The sequence below is a fragment of the Podarcis tiliguerta genome, assembly GCF_965153285.1.
Source record: "Podarcis tiliguerta genome assembly, chromosome: 3".
Classification (NCBI taxonomy): Eukaryota; Metazoa; Chordata; class Lepidosauria; order Squamata; family Lacertidae; genus Podarcis; species Podarcis tiliguerta.
Window position 1 is genome coordinate 61,911,963 of NC_139536.1, and position 15,987 is coordinate 61,927,949.

The 15,987-nt window shown below is 43.2% G+C and overlaps 1 protein-coding gene across 1 annotated transcript; it reads left to right on the plus strand.

Annotated features, from left to right (window-relative positions):
* The first annotated feature begins 9,244 nt into the window (after positions 1 to 9,244).
* On the plus strand, positions 9,245 to 13,367 carry CCN2 (cellular communication network factor 2). The gene is given in 7 exon segments (XM_083435038.1): positions 9,245 to 9,401; positions 9,404 to 9,643; positions 9,646 to 9,716; positions 9,877 to 10,096; positions 10,528 to 10,785; positions 10,955 to 11,166; positions 11,966 to 13,367. Coding segments are annotated over 7 exon segments (1,440 nt in total). The 5' UTR covers positions 9,245 to 9,259; the 3' UTR covers positions 12,263 to 13,367.
* The last annotated feature ends 2,620 nt before the right edge of the window (positions 13,368 to 15,987 follow it).

Consider the following 15,987-nt stretch of genomic DNA (forward strand, 5'->3'; position numbering starts at 1 on the left):
TTTTATGAGTTATATCCAGTGCTTTTTTTCTTTAAAAAATGTTTATGGGTACTCTCATTTTGACTCAAGAAAATCACCATTTTATAGTTCAAACTGGGGGAAATAAATACTGTAAATTGACAAAAGTACAAAGATTCACAAAATGTTTAGGGGTATGCGTACCCCCAGAAAAAAGCACTGGTTGTATCCAAAGTTTCACTTGGATATGAATAAAGCAGTTAGTCATGGCTAGTAATTTCAATGGATCTTCTCTGGCTAATATTGTATACAACCTTGTTTTTAAAAAGCTGATAAATGTAAATATCAATCTGTCAATCAATATTTACTGGGCAATATAATCCTGTCACTGTACAGTGGTACCTCAGGTTACAGATGCTACAGATTACAGACGCTTCAGGTTACAAACTCCGCTAACCCAGAAATAGTACCTTGGGTAAAGAACTTTGCTTCAGGATGAGAACAGAAATCGTGCGGCGGCAGCAGGAGGCCCCATTAGCTAAAGTGGTACCTCTAGTTAAGAATAGTTTCAGGTTAAGAATGGACCTCTAGAACAAATTAAGTTCTTAACCTGAAGTACCACTGTATCTTGGAGCTTATGTATATTGACCAAGAAATGTAAAAATTCTTCATTATCTCTTGGAGACTATGCATATTGACCAGAGAAAGTGCATACTGACCAGGTAATGTGAAAATTGTTCTTAATGGCTCCATTATTTATTGGAGACTCTGTATATTACCTAGAGAAAGCACATTGTTCCCTCTTCGTGGGGTTATGATGTGCAGATTTGTCTACATGCATTTTCCTCTGTTAGACTGGAACCTTTGTGGAAAACTAGACATGCTGTTTCTGAGCGCTGGCATGGCAAGCATCTGCGAATCAACAAGGAAGCCCTCGATGTTTTACTTCAGTCTTCCCAGGCTATCTCCAAAGTTTCCTTCTGCGTCATCACCAGTGTGGCTATATTTGCACCATGTGCATTCTAGACATTCTCTACTGGGAATCATGCCAGCTAGACTTAAAAATCAAATCTGAAATATCTTCCAAAACAGAGGGCAGATGGCTATATTAAGTTATTAATATATTGCAGCTGTTTAGTTGATTTTTCTTTCAGTTTCCACACTTTGCTTGTCATTTTTGGGGGGGTAGAGATATGTTTCTAAACAGAGTAAACAGCCATCAGAAAACATAAAAGGGGAGTGTGTGTGTGTGTGTGTGAGAGAGAGAGAGAGAGAGAGAGAGAGAGAGAGAGATTGATTCTCTGAGTCAACACAACACTTCAGTGAAGGCCTGAGTAAACAGATGTGCCTTACTGTGTGATTCTATGCCAATAAAACATATTCATGCAAGATCAAGAAAGGAAGTAGATACCAGAGTTAAAGTTCCTCCACTTACCTAAGTTTGATCACCTCAGTCAGGCATGGGGCAGACCCCACAAATTGACAAAAGCATGGTCTCAAATCACAGAAGCTGCTACAAGTTGAAACGTGATTCCAATTTCTCCAAGGTCCTAACTATATTGCCCTTATTTATGGAGGTCATTATGGAGGCCAGTATAAAATCCTAAAACACTTTTAGGATGTCAAAGGAATTAGCTGGTAGATTAATGCTCTTTATAACACAAATAGTCATGTCTTGTTCAACTTGCTCAAGGCTATCTCATTAATCAGCTAGGGACTAATTGCATTCTGTAGATGCAGAACAGAAGCAAATATACAGCAGAGAGTAATCTCTGAAGAGGTTTATTATTATTATTATTATTATTATTATTATTATTATTATTATTAAAATCGTATTAAAACTGCTGGTGGCAATGGCATAATTTAAGTCCCATTTCTTCTAATGATTACAATACAATTCAGGAAACAACAGAGATTGTTTTTAAGGCACTCTCTCCCTGCCTTCACTACTGAGTTCAGAATTACCCCTTCCATTCTCACAACAAAAAGCAGGCTAGTCTAAGAACCCGCAGCAAGCTGAGCAGTAATTTGAATACAGCTACCCTCAACCAAAGTCCAGAAGTGATCAAGGGATCAAGAATAACAGTACATCTTCCCACTGATATAAGCTATACCTTTAAGAAAATCTAAGCATGACCCAAGGAGTTGTGCTAGACCTCTCTGTAGCATAATGCTCTCTCACACATACTACTAAGCCACAGTTTGTTTAACCACAAGTTATCCTATGAAATGTGCTTTGTTTTTTACCTGGTCTTGCCAGTTTGGTGACTATCAGGAATGGGCTAACCAAAAAAAGATAATGGTTAAAGAAGGATGCTGGCTGTGTTCACACGCAATGCCAAGCTTCAGTTAAAACAAGCCAAGGTTCATAAGCTAAAAACAAGGGTTTCAGATTGTGGTTTGTTGGTAGAAAAGAAACCATAGTTAAGCCAGGGGGCAGAATTTGCATATAATGCTAAACAATGATTTGATAAACCATGGTTGAATAAATCATTATTGTGAACCAGGCCTATGTATGTCCAGAGTTGATTGCTGAATCTGTTCCTGGTGCCGCAATCAAGTCCAGATTTTTCTAAGTGTGGAATGGCTTGTTCTCCACTCCACTACAATTTTGCAGAATTTAACTTGCTGGTTCCACTCCGTCAGATGTTGCCATGTCCAATCCATCCAAGTTGGTCACTTTACTTACCAGTGAACTGGGTGAGAACCTTTGGCTCTCTTCTTCAGCTAATAAAGCCCAGCATAAATTAACTGATTAGTTGCAGATCTAAGCAAGAACACTTAAGCAGGACAATGCAGGTGTCATGTCAATATTTAGCATGTGTGCATTGATGGGGAGAGGGTGGCAAGCCTCAGAGTGTGGCTCAGGACCTGTTCTTGAATAGATTCAAGATAAAACTGCCAAAAAGGGAGTAAATATTTGTAGCATTTGCTGTGGTGACTTTTTATATACCTCATATAACCAGTAATATAGCTGTTTCTGAGAAATAATCACATGGTTTCTAAAACAGACCATAAGTGACAAAATAGGTGGAAATCTTGGAGCTCTCATAGCTGGTGTGTTCAACTGGGAAGCTTATATCATTTCAGAACACATGCACACTGTATATGTATGTGTGTATGTATAAATGTGTACACACACACACACACACACACACACACATGAGCCAGTGAATGAACTTTTTAAAAAAATAAACACGAGAAGCAAATTCCGGATATAAAGCGAGCTGCTTTATTTGTACTTCATTTCCAGCTCCGAAGCAGAGCAGCAAGCCCTGCTTGGAATCGGCTCTTTAAGCAAATACACATATAATGTATGGGGCTGAGCAGGATCCTTGAGGAGCGCAAGATAATATTTATTAAACGTTTTGGGGAAATATTCTGGCAAGCTTTTGGAGAGGGGAATTAATGTACATCATTAAACCCGAGGCAAGCTAGGAAGGTCTGAACCGCAGCAGCCTATGAGCCCATCAGGATGATAAATAGCTCAGGGTCCAGATGTCCATATACGGCTAGACTTCCTCTAAGGCTGACCAGTCCTCTGTGCGCATTGCGTACAGTACTTGGATCGGGTTCACATTCTTTGGGTGTGTTTCTCTGGGAGCTTTTGATTTCCGCTCTGAGGGCTGGCTCAGACCTCCAGTGGCTCTTATAAGAAAATAGCCGCGACTGAAGGTTGAAAATGTGCAAGATTCTTTCTTTAAGTACACAAACACTCTGAGTCTAGCCACTTTCCTGCAGTCCTGCCAGGATTTTCAGTATGTCTGATACTTGATCAAGTGACTTCTTTAGGGAAGGGGGCAAGGCATCGAATGAGAGGAGGAGAAGGGGGGGGGAGAGTCGGGTCGAAGAAGCAGGATAAACATTAAAGAAAGAATGCCACAGATCCACACCTGTACTTTTTACAAGACTTACCACCAGTTCAAGCGAATGTCGAAACACACACATTCCACATATAGCTGTACAAACACAAGCGTGTTGCCAACATAGTGAATTCCTAATTCTACCAGAAAAAATATACTGTCTGAAAAGGAGCTGCTGTATAAACACCTGCATGTAAGTCAAAATTACTCCGTTTTAACAATCCTATGTATCAATGACAGCCTGTATGTATATGCATATGCATATGTATATGTATATAGAATCGTAGAATCGTAGAGCTGGAAGGGACTCAAGGGTCATCTAGTCCAACCCCCTGCAATGCAGGAATTTCAACTAAAACATCCATAACAGATGGCAAACATATACAAATATAGTGGGACCTCTGTTTTCAAACGCCTCGGAAGTCAAACGTTTCAGTTTCCGAACGCTGAAAACCTGGAAGTAAATCTTCCGTTTTCAGAAGTCCAATGGCTTGCTCTGAGGGGTTGTTTTTTTCAATTTTCTCTACTGAATTTGCAGACTGCCCTTTGCGCCTCAGTTTTCGAACGTTTCTGAAGTCGAATGGTCTTCCGGAATGGATTACGTTCAAAAATAAAAAAAACCGAGGTACCACTGTATGTATATGTAAATATGAATGATGGTGCTCCAGAAGTTCCTTTGGCATGGCCAAACAAAGGCTGGTGATGCAGGCCACAGTTTATATTTTGTCATCACCCCAATCTGCACAAAACATGTTCGGCGAGGTGTCTTTTTTAAAAAAACCAACAACCACATATGGAGCAAAACAATATATAGATGAGGCCCACTGAATTTCTTTCTGATCCATGAAAGACACACCAGATTTAGGTTTGAAATAGTATCCCATAATAAAGCACCATTTGAAACTGTTGTTATGCCTGTGCAACATTAGGAGGAGATTCCTGATGGTATAGGCTATTCAACAGTGGAACGAACGGCTGCAGGAGATGACTCTCTGGAGATTTTAAAGCAAACTCTGGGGGCCAACCCTTTGGGATGCTGTGGTGGTGGTTTTCCTGCATCAGCAGGGAATTAGACTAGGTTACTTGGAGGAATCCAGCTTTTATGATTCCATGATTTTGAAGCACCCTCCCTAAAGTACTAGATAAATGGTATTTTAGGAGTTTTTGTTTTGTTTCGACAATCAATTGCTATAGATCTTGTTTGTATGGAAAACTCACTGGTTTCCAGTCAAACTTCATGAAAAGATAAAGCTTTTATTCAGCTTAGCAAAGTCTATCCCTTCCCCACCACACACACTTTTCATGGGATTTTGCACATCCCTCTACATTTCAATAGGCTTTTAAGAACGGCTCGACCAGGGATAGGTTGTTGGGTTCCAAGGATATACACCAAATTTTAATTCTTCTTGGAATGACTTGGGCGGAATGTTTTTGCTCATGCTTAGAAATGATTGTATTTGAAGTGGCCAAATGGACCGTAAATTATACAGGGTAATTTGTAAGGCAGGGGTGCAAGCTTTAATTTATAATCAACATGTGGTGCAATTCTATAATATACCTGCCTGCTGAGAAGTATGTCCTACTGAGTTCAGTGGGCCTCAGCACCCCCCAAAAACACACCTCTCTTGTGAGCGTGTTAGAATTTATTTAAATATAACTGATTGATGAATCAGGCCATCAAAGCAGATGATTTATGAATACACACACACACCAGTTGGCAGCCTTCATTTTTGCCTTCCCTGTGTGGCCCATTGGCATAAGTCATCTTAAATTACTAGCCTTTTCTTTTGGCCCTTCGAAACAGTCATTTCTGAGTCTGTGGTAAGTATGATCATTTTATTTTAAAAACCCTTCTCTTCCCAGAGATCATCTACCATATTTGGGCATTTTTAAGCGGCATTCTGTTTACCTGGTAAAGTTTCCATTTTCGTAAGCATGTTATGCATAGTTTGGTGTGTCTATTATTTACTCAGAAGTGGGTAAGTGCAGCCTTTTGCTTGCAGCTGTCCAAGTAAATAGAGGTTTTGGGATGCCTCATAAATTTGGAAATATGTATTACTTACCATAATTCCCTTTTATGGGATTTTTACAAATGAGATGGGGGTTTTTCCTGCTAAAGGGGTGATTTTATTTTATACAAAACCAATGTGGTATTGGAAAGAGGCTACATCCTATATTATGCTGTGGTAGAGAAGGAGAGGACAGATTGCAAGCCAAATTCACAGGAAACATCTCCTGTGCATGCTTGTTTTGAAACAGATGGATGTGGAGGACACAGGTTGCTACATATGGATATAATTTCAAATCCCGGATCTGTAAGGTTTGACAACCACTACCAAGAGACCATAACTGGCTAATCCTTCCAATTCCAGTACCAACCATTTTCAGAGCAGTGTTCAAGCCTCCCAACGACCCTGTAGTGTAGGCTAAGCAGCTGAGAGACTGTGACTCGTGCAAACATTCTGATGACCTTCCAAGCTGAGGACAGGGCAATGGCACACCCACATTTTAGGGGGCCTGAAGCTTGGAGTGTCATGAGAGCCTCTTCACAACCAGCAATGAGTTCTGGGTAACTGCTGTTATCTTCTTCAGTGGGGTTGTCCCATGACAGATTACCACCTTTAAAAAAAACACCACCACATACACATTAACTACTACATTTCAGATTTTACTCTCTTTTTTAGCATTTTTATTATTATTATTACTGAAGATCATTGGTGCTGCTTCCATATTTTGTTAATTCCACCCCTAACATTGAGATGGGCGCAACTTTCTCCACAATATCTCATTTATACACAGTACTACGGACAAGCACAAAGCTACTACGGCAGTAAAGAGGGAGAGGTTGTGAGTCACGCGGGGGGGCCCTCAAATTTTGATTGAAATTGATGCCCCATGACCTTTGTATCTGTAATACTAGCTCTCGAACGCTGGGATTGTTGAAATATGCACAAAAAATAATAATAGCTTTGAGTTGTGCCACTCAAATGGGGGTCTACTAGACCCTTTTTTTAAAGCAATGTGGACTAAAGTGATTTCTGGGGCCCTTCTGGAATTAGGGGCCCTAAAGTTTAAGATCCATTAGTTTCATAGTAGATCCACCCCTGGGACAGGGGACCAGTTCTGTGTTGCCTATGCACAAACTTAACTGAGTCCCAGATTCAGGTCTCTGCTCAGCTGCAAAGCTTATTGGGTAAACTCAAACGAGCCACAATTTCCTAGCCTGATGTGCCTCACTGGGCTGATGTGACGATAAAATGGGGAGAGGATCAGTGTATGCCGCACTGCTCTTTGAGGAGGAGCAAGCTGGGAAACATAATAAAGCATCTCTCTATCTGTGCTATTATTCAACAAATACCGTGGGCTCTCTTTTTTTATTATTTTGTTTGCTTAGGCACTGGGGGGAAAGTTTAAGGAGCCCAAAAGTGCTTGGGTGGAATGTCTTGCTTACGAATGACTAGTACATACGCAGTGGGAAAAGTGGAGCCACATCTTCCATTCTGCCTCACTTGATTCTGCCAAGAATTTCAGGGCAAATAGTCTCCCTTTCCCTCTCTCTATTCATAGAAAGTACTTATTAGGGAAAATATCCCAGGATGATTCAGTGGTCCACAGTCAATTGCAAAGCAGACACTGCATAATATATTGCTTTAGGTGATATAATAAGAAACATCCCCAAATATTTTTTATTTTGTTTTGTTGTTGTTGTTGTTGCAGAAAGCATACCAAGTTGTTAAGGAGGTGGGGTGGTGATAACAGCCAGAAAGTCAATCATGAGCGTCTGAAGAAATCTGCGGAAAACTGTCAGGCTTCAATATTGTGCCTTCTTGGCCAGATAAAAAGGAAAAGGAAAGAAAAATTCCCAGGCTTGTTCCTAGCAACCATCCTGGCAACCTCTCCCCACCAGCCGCCACCCGGACATATCCCCTTCCCCCACTTAAACTCTCTGCTCCTCACTAATGACAGGAGATGAATCGTGTCACACATTCTTACCTGTTTCTCTGGAAGGAATCCAGCTAGAAAGAGAGACTGTATCTTGGAGATGTAGAAGGGACCAAGTTGACACCTATTAAGCCATCAGAACTTTTGCCATTCACATTGCTAGGGAATTCAGTCAATGACACTAAACCCCAACCAATTTACTCCAGAGTAGCCCCATTGGAAGAACTGGGGCTGTTTCGAAGTTTCCCCCCAGCAATGTGCACTTAACTGAGTGCATAAACACATAGTGGTCTGCGGTACTTACATTTCTCTGGATCTGTTAAGATCTATCAAGCACATCTGTGTGATGCACATCAAGTGCTGCTGATGTGCTATGCCCATTCATTCCAGTTGTGCATCACACAGATGTGCTTGATGGACCTTAATAGATCCAGAGAAATATAAGTACCACAGTCCACTATGTGTTTATGCACTCAGTTAAGTGTACTTCACTGTTAACATCCAGCTACCAATGCCCCCTATAGGCACTCCCTATTAATATCAAGAGAAAAAACAGATGGAACCCCTTCCCATCACAAGGAATGTGGACACACTCTCTCTGTCCTCTCCCTCTCTCACACAAAGAGCAATGCAAAAGTTTTATAAACAGGGTTCTTAAAGCACAATCTGTCTATTAAGTTGTAAGCCCTGCTGAGTTCAATGAGGCATACTCCCAGGTGTGTCTCAGACTGCAGCCTCTTAGGGTTTATTGCCCTTACCTAGTACAGAACACAGTCTTTTTTTATTGTTTCCACACATGGATTTTATTGGCTCAATGGAATATTCTCAACAAGTGTAGGGGAGATGAATCTTGTTTCCAAATACACTGTATGATTTCAGCTTTTAATCCATTCATGTGTTTGTTCATAAAGCACATGTGGAAAAACTCAAATGGGGGGGGGGGTCGAGAGCAAGTGTTTGGATGGGATCGGAGACAATGTTTTTTAACAGAATCCATTCATTTGGTTCACATTTTCCATTAAGTGGAACTCCACCTTCACAAAGGTTTTTGCAAGCACTTTCTTTTGGATCCTGTGAACTTAAAACTGGAAATGTCTCAGATGTGATCCCTGATTATTATTATAAATCATAATACTTTCCAAGAAATAATTTCATCCTTTTCTTCTTTGGTCTGGCGGTGTCTTTACATATGATTTATGCAATTTGGAGGGCGATTTTTGTGTGTGTGAAATCCTGGTCCATTCCTTTGAAAAAGGTGTGTGTGAGAGAGAGAGAGAGAGAGAGAGAGAGAGAGAGAGAGAATATTCCAAAAGAGACGTATTTTTAAGTCCTATAAATCAGGTCTGTGGTGGTGGGAAGAATCTAGACTGGAAGCGGGAGAAAAGTCCCCCCCCCCCTCCTTTTGCTTTTTTCCTCCCCACTTCTTTTTTTCGATGGTGAAAAATACAGCGCCTTTTTTGTGCGCTGAAGTGCGCCAGCTTTTTCAGACAGGAGGAATGCGGAGTGTCAAGGGGTCAGGATCAATCCGGTGTGAGTTGATGAGGCAGGAAGGTGGAGAAGAATGTCAGGAATGTCGCTGTTTGTGTAGGACTCCATTCAGCCGATTGGCGCGTCCTGGGCGCCGGGAGTGTATAAAAAGCGCCGGGCCGCCTGCTTGAGACTCAGACCGAACCACCTTCCTCTGCTCCCAAGACGGAGAACAAGACAGGCCAGCGGACTCCGCACCAAAGGAAGGCGCTTTCCCACGAAGGCTGCACCCAGCGAAGCCAGATCGGACAGCAGCGACCCTCTCTCGCCCCAAGGCAGGGAGATTTTGCGAGCCCTCGCCCGGACCAGGAGCCCCTCCGCTTCCGCGCAGCTTTTGCCCTCGTCTCTCTCGCCCTGAACATGCTGGCAAGGATGGGACTCCTTCGCAGCTTCGCCTTGGCGCTCGTCGTCGCCCTCTGGAGCCGGGTAAGTCTCCCTGCACTCGGCCTCGACGGGAGCCGAGCTTGGCTTGGCGGGATCAGGGGCGCTGAGTGGCTGCGGAGCCGAGACCTCTTCTTGGCTTCCCATCTCTCCGCCTGCTCCGTCCGATCCTGACCCCTCTGCCCCCCCCTCCGTGTCCCCCCAGGACGTGGCCGGCCAAGACTGCAGCGGGCAGTGCCAGTGCGACTCCGCGCCCCCCGAGTGCCCGCCCGGCGTCAGCCTGGTGCAAGACGGCTGCGGGTGCTGCCGGGTGTGCGCCAAGCAGCTGGGCGAGCTGTGCACCGAGAGAGACCCCTGCGACCCTCACAAGGGGCTCTTCTGCGACTTCGGCTCCCCGGCCAACCGGAAGATCGGCGTCTGCACCGGTGAGTACCCGGAGTTTTGCCTCTAGGGGGAAGCGGCGAGCAGGGTTGAAGCAGAGAAGCTCCAGAGAGGAATCCCTTCTAGGGCCTGGAAAAGTGACCCCATTCCAGCTTTTTGTTTCCTAAGATACTCTTAAAACAAAAAGCACCCTTTGTGTATGGAAGAGAGTGGTGCAAGTGATTGGTCTGGGGGGCTTGCAGTCTCCTCTAGCAAGCAAGAGAAAGCTTCCCCTGTTGAATTTCTGCCTGTTGCGCAGCTGTTAAAGGCATCAGAGGTGCACAAAGGTGGCAGGACAGGAGTTGATCCTTGCATGCCCAAAATATGGTTAGTCCAGTCGCTTTCTTTATGTGTAGGCAGAGCTGCTGAAATCTAGGCTCCTTGGTCACTCTAGGGTGGTTGTTTTTAATGAATGGCTCCTCTTTTCTGTTTGCAGCAAGGGACGGCGCCCCCTGTGTCTTTGGAGGCATGGTTTACAGGAGCGGAGAGTCTTTCCAGAGCAGCTGCAAATACCGATGCACTTGCCTGGACGGGGCTGTGGGCTGTGTGCCTCTCTGCAGCATGGGTGTTCGCCTGCCCAGCCCCGACTGCCCTTACCCACGAACCGTGAAGCTGCCAGGCAAATGCTGCGAGGAATGGGTGTGCGATGAGCCCAAAGACAAAGAACAGACTGCAGTTGGACCTGCTCTTGCTGGTGAGTAGGTTTGCTCTCTCAATGCCCCTCTCCATCTTGATAGCCTACACAGGGCACTTTCTGGAGTTTGGTTGCCTTAACCATGCTGTGATCTCCATCAATGGATTCTGTGCCTTCTGAATGAGCTCTTAGTGCTAGAATCTAACCGTTTCTGCTATTCTTTTTCCAGCTTATAGACTGGAAGACACTTATGGACCTGACCCATCCATGATGCGTGCCAACTGCCTGGTCCAGACCACTGAATGGAGTGCCTGCTCCAAGACTTGCGGAATGGGCATCTCCACCAGAGTCACCAATGACAATGCCCACTGCAGACTGGAGAAGCAAAGCAGGCTTTGCATGGTGAGGCCATGTGAAGCAGACCTGGAGGAGAGCATCAAGGTAAATAGGGGTCCACTTTGCTAGAGCACTTCTACATAGTGAATGTGAAGATCCACTTGGTGGCTATGAACTAGGGTTTGTATCCACCAGTGGTTTGGCCTTAATGGAACATGCTTCCCCCACCCAATTACAGCAGTTCTCTGCCTTGTGTCCCATTCTGTTTCTATGGGCCCCACAACCAGCTTCTAAGGAAGAGGAGGCAGGGGGATTGTGGGCTAGAGAGCTCAGTGAACATCAGGTGCCCTGCCTTGAGGGAGAGGAAATACTTCTCTCTAAGGCAAAGCCATCATTGGATGCAACACTGGGGAGAATGCATTGTCCAGGGCTGCTGTTGTTCCTTGAGTTGACCTTAATGAATGTGAGTGAAACTTTCAAGAGAACTAGGCATGAACAATCTGATATATGTGGGTGGAAATGCCACTGAAGTAAGCGAGACTCCATTTATACCTACTAGGCATAATCTAGCCAAATTTAAGATCCTTAGGTATCATTGACTTCATTGTGTGTTTGCTTAGCTCTACCAGTGGGACAAACAAAGTGCTTACACTGGTTGGATTGTACCAAGTGAGATGTATGCAGGTTAAATTCGCTGAATTTAGGCCTCACTTAAATCAGTGGGGCAAGGAAGCCACAACTCATGGCTTCATCTCAACTGAGTCTGGTTCCACCATAATATGTTTAAGATTGGACAGTTATAAAATAAATAACACAGAGATAAGCTAAGATATTTGATAATGTGTATGGGAGCCTTGTGTAGCTGATATGTAAACATATGAATTCTCTCTCCCTCTTTCCACAGAAAGGAAAGAAGTGTATTCGTACTCCCAAGTTCTCCAAGCCTATCAAGTTTGAGCTCTCTGGCTGCACCAGCGTGAAGACCTACCGGGCCAAGTTCTGTGGCGTCTGCACCGATGGCCGATGCTGCACCCCTCACAGAACAGCCACCCTCCCTGTGGAATTCAAGTGTCCCGATGGGGAGGTCATGAAGAAGAGGATGATGTTTATCAAGACCTGTGCGTGTCACTACAACTGCCCTGGAGACAACGACATCTTTGAGTCGGTCTACTCCAGGAAGATGTACGGAGACATGGCATAAAGCCCAAAAAGAGACTTTGAAAAACTTGACGGTCAACTTGAACTTAATAGTTTGCATCTCATTTTGTAAAACGTGATTCGATAGCACAAGGTATTTAAATGTCTGCTTTTGGGGGGGAAACAAAAAGCAGAATGTTCTATGTGATTTCAGACAAAACTGTCTATTGACCCCAAACATTGGTTTGAAGGAAAAATAGTAATAATAAGAAGGACAGTGAGGAACGACAATGAAGTTGCGCCTCAGAACAGAGTATATGGGGGTGGTGTATAGGGATTACTTAAGGGGACATGTGCCATCTCGTGCAGCCTTTTCATGGTGTGTTAGCATGTCTTCCACCAAATAGTGCAATCAGAAAGGACGCTTAGCAAGGCTGCTGTCACGGCTTTCCATGACAGTAGGTGCTGGACTGGAAATTCTCACCCAGCAAGGTGCTAAGTAATTGTGTTCTGTTAGAACAGCAATAATTTTGCTTTGAAGTTCTGATTCAAATGGTTTGTTCAGAATGAATCGGAATTAGACTGGACAGCTTGTGGCAATGAATTTGCCTGCCACAAGCTAGATTTTTTTTTAATTAATATTGTAATATTACGATCTTGTAAATACTGTTGTGTGTGTGTGTGTGTGTGTGTGTACATATATATATATATTGTACAGTTATCTAAGTTAATTTAAAGTTTTATTCCCTTTTGTGTTAATGCTTTGATACATCAGTGTTAGCCTCATCTTTTTTTTTACAATTCAAGGCTTTATCATTCAAATACAATCCAATGCATTCATTTAACACATGAAATAGATTCTCTTTGGGAAGTTCAGTTAGTGGGTTCGGGTGTTGCAGTGAAACGAAGTGATGCTTCGCTGAACAAGATGCACCAGCAGAGTCCTTGCGAAGCTCATCGTCAAATCAAGGACAAGGAGAGGGAAATTGGATTCTCTCTGCCTTAATGAACGTACATGGACTGTAGCGAAATGAGTGGCTTATTTGTTAGCTGACCAATCTTTCCACCTGGGAACAGTTTTGTTACCTGTTGAGAAGTGTGACCAAAAGTTACATGTCTGCACCTTTCTAGTTGGAAAAAAAATAAAGTATTTTATTTTTTATATAAAATGACTTGTGCTTCTCATGATTTTGTTGGGTCGGGCAGTTACTGGAAATGGCAGCAGCTCAGTAATATTTACACTCTGGACCAGTAGTGCTCCATGAAAAGTGGGGGCAGCAGTCCTTTCCTCACCTCTTGTCACCTGCATTGTTTCATCTTACCATGGGATGGGGTAGGTGGCGGGGAGATTGCCTTTGCCACAGCATTGGCAGCCATGCGAAAATCTGCTGTTCCTGCCAGTGTGTTTGCACTGCAACGACTTACCCACCACTTCCCACCGCCCTCCCAGTAAAGCCCGGTAACGCTGGTAGCGGGAAGTCAGGTAAATGCCACCAGTCCTCCACACTAACTGCTCTGGGCTAGGCTGGGCTTACACATGTCCCTGTCCTTTTTTGGATGGTTATGTGAATGACTTTCCAGTGTGGCAAGCCAGCTGTGCTTCATTTGAGGACCCTTCTTTTTCTGCTGAGTGGGGTCCTGGACTTCTGCCCTAAAGTCCTGCCCTGATAGCACCATGGCCTACACTCCAGTGGGAGGTATTCCTTGATGTATCTAACCTGTTGGTGGGGTGCAATTAGTTCTGCACACTGGAATGAACGGAAGGCTTAAGCAGGAGAACGAGCTGGGAGACTAATTGCCCATATACAAGCTGGCAAGAACAATATTGTGTATAGCCTTGTTACTGGACATAGATCATAGAATTGTAGAGTTGGAAGGGACTCCCAGCAATGCAGGAATCTCAGCTAAAGCATCCAGATGTCAGCTGGCCAATACTGCTGAACATGTAACATGTAAACAGGTTTTCAGTCCTCAAAAACTAACATATGGACATTTTGTCAGCCCTGCTTTTAGAAAGAAAAACACACCCACTATCCTGAAACTTCCTAGTGCTGCTAAGTCACTAGTCACATGATACCAAATTGCTTTCTATGTTATTTTTGTCTTAATAATTCAGTCTGTGAAGGAGCATAAAAAATACATGCAAGACTTGAATTTCATTCAGTGGCAAAACTTAGATTTAAGCTGATATATAACCCTACACAAGATTACTTAGAGGCAGAATCCTGCAGTGGTTCAATGGGACTTAGCCCCAAGCATGCATGCACAGGATTGCAGCCTCAAATTTTCAATCTGCTTCTCATTGACACTAGCTAATCAAGATTACACTCTAGGTTTCCCTGCAGCAAGTTTCCTAAGGTTTGAGCCAGAAAAGTCACATAAATCTCATCAAAGTCAGTTCTCTGGCGTCGTCAGTTTCTTCCAACCAGCCCTCCTACCTCCCATTCATTTTGATCAATTGGAAGACCTTCTTTCTTGCATGAAAATAAATGAAGGGGTTGCACTCTGCCTCACTGCCAATCCAACTGTATTATGTACAACTCCCTTAGGGAGTGGAATGTTTTTGGCCAGCTCTGCATGATCATTGGAATGGTGGGAACTCATTGCTATAGCAGACGTGCCCCAAGGAGCAAATATAGGGAAGAACAGTATCCCACTAAAATTATTGAAGAAGTGCTTTAGTAGTTCAGAGATAGCACCTTTCCACTGCAGAGTGGATGGGGATTAAGAAGAGAATGATCCCATAAGTCAATGAACACAGTCTGTAAATTGCTAATTATTCAGTCCTTCAACTGATTGTGGAAGGCTGGTTTTTACATTGCTGTGGTTGGAGTAAATATCTGCATAGGCAATGCCCCTACTTTTAAAGGAAGAAAATATCTTAACAGTCCTATCTAAAAATAATAGCAACACTGTCATCACCTGCAGGACACACATTGCCCTATAATTATTCCAGTCTGCAGCGCAGGAGTTTTGAGATCTCTGTGGCTTGCAGAGATTAGATACAATCTAAGGATGAAATTAGATCTCATGAAAAGACCCATACAACAGTTCATTGTGAAGCTTGTTGTTACCACCTTGTCTATCTTCATTTCCTTTGTTTATGGGGCGACATGGCTTGACCCTACTGATGTCTTTACTGTTTCTGTAGGAAAGAGAGGAAAAAATATTTCTCTACTTCTCCAGTCTTGTGTGTTGCTACCCTGAAAATTCAAAAGCAAAAAGGCAAAAATCAAATTGGAATCAGCCCAATGCTTATTCACAGAAAAGAACTTCCACATGTCCCAAATTTACCAAGGATCCTCCCAGCACAATTTGTTGCTGCCTGTGACATGTTCCCACTTTCTTTTCAGATGGCAAAGAATTAGATGTGATGCATATTTGTTTGTGTACATCTCCAGAACAAACTCCCTCTCACATCTGTCTCCTCTATTGCCACTTTGACTCATGTCTGCCATGTACTCATAAAACAGGAGGGCTTGGCCCTATATTGAGACAATCTAGAGATTATGAAACATAGTTTTATGAATAACTTACTGAAATAAACTTTTAACCACACGGATTCATAGCAATTAACATACCATAGCTCATTTGGTAGAGCCATCACAGTTCTATTATCGAGGAAATATTTGTCCTACCAGAAACTAAAAACAAAACAAAACAAAACCCCAAACCCATGAGTTTTATTTATTTCTCCCTTCCACCTCCAAATTTTCATCCAAGCATTCAGGGCTACATCCAGGAAGTTATTCCATGCAAATAGGGTATGCTAGAGCCTTCCACATAGAA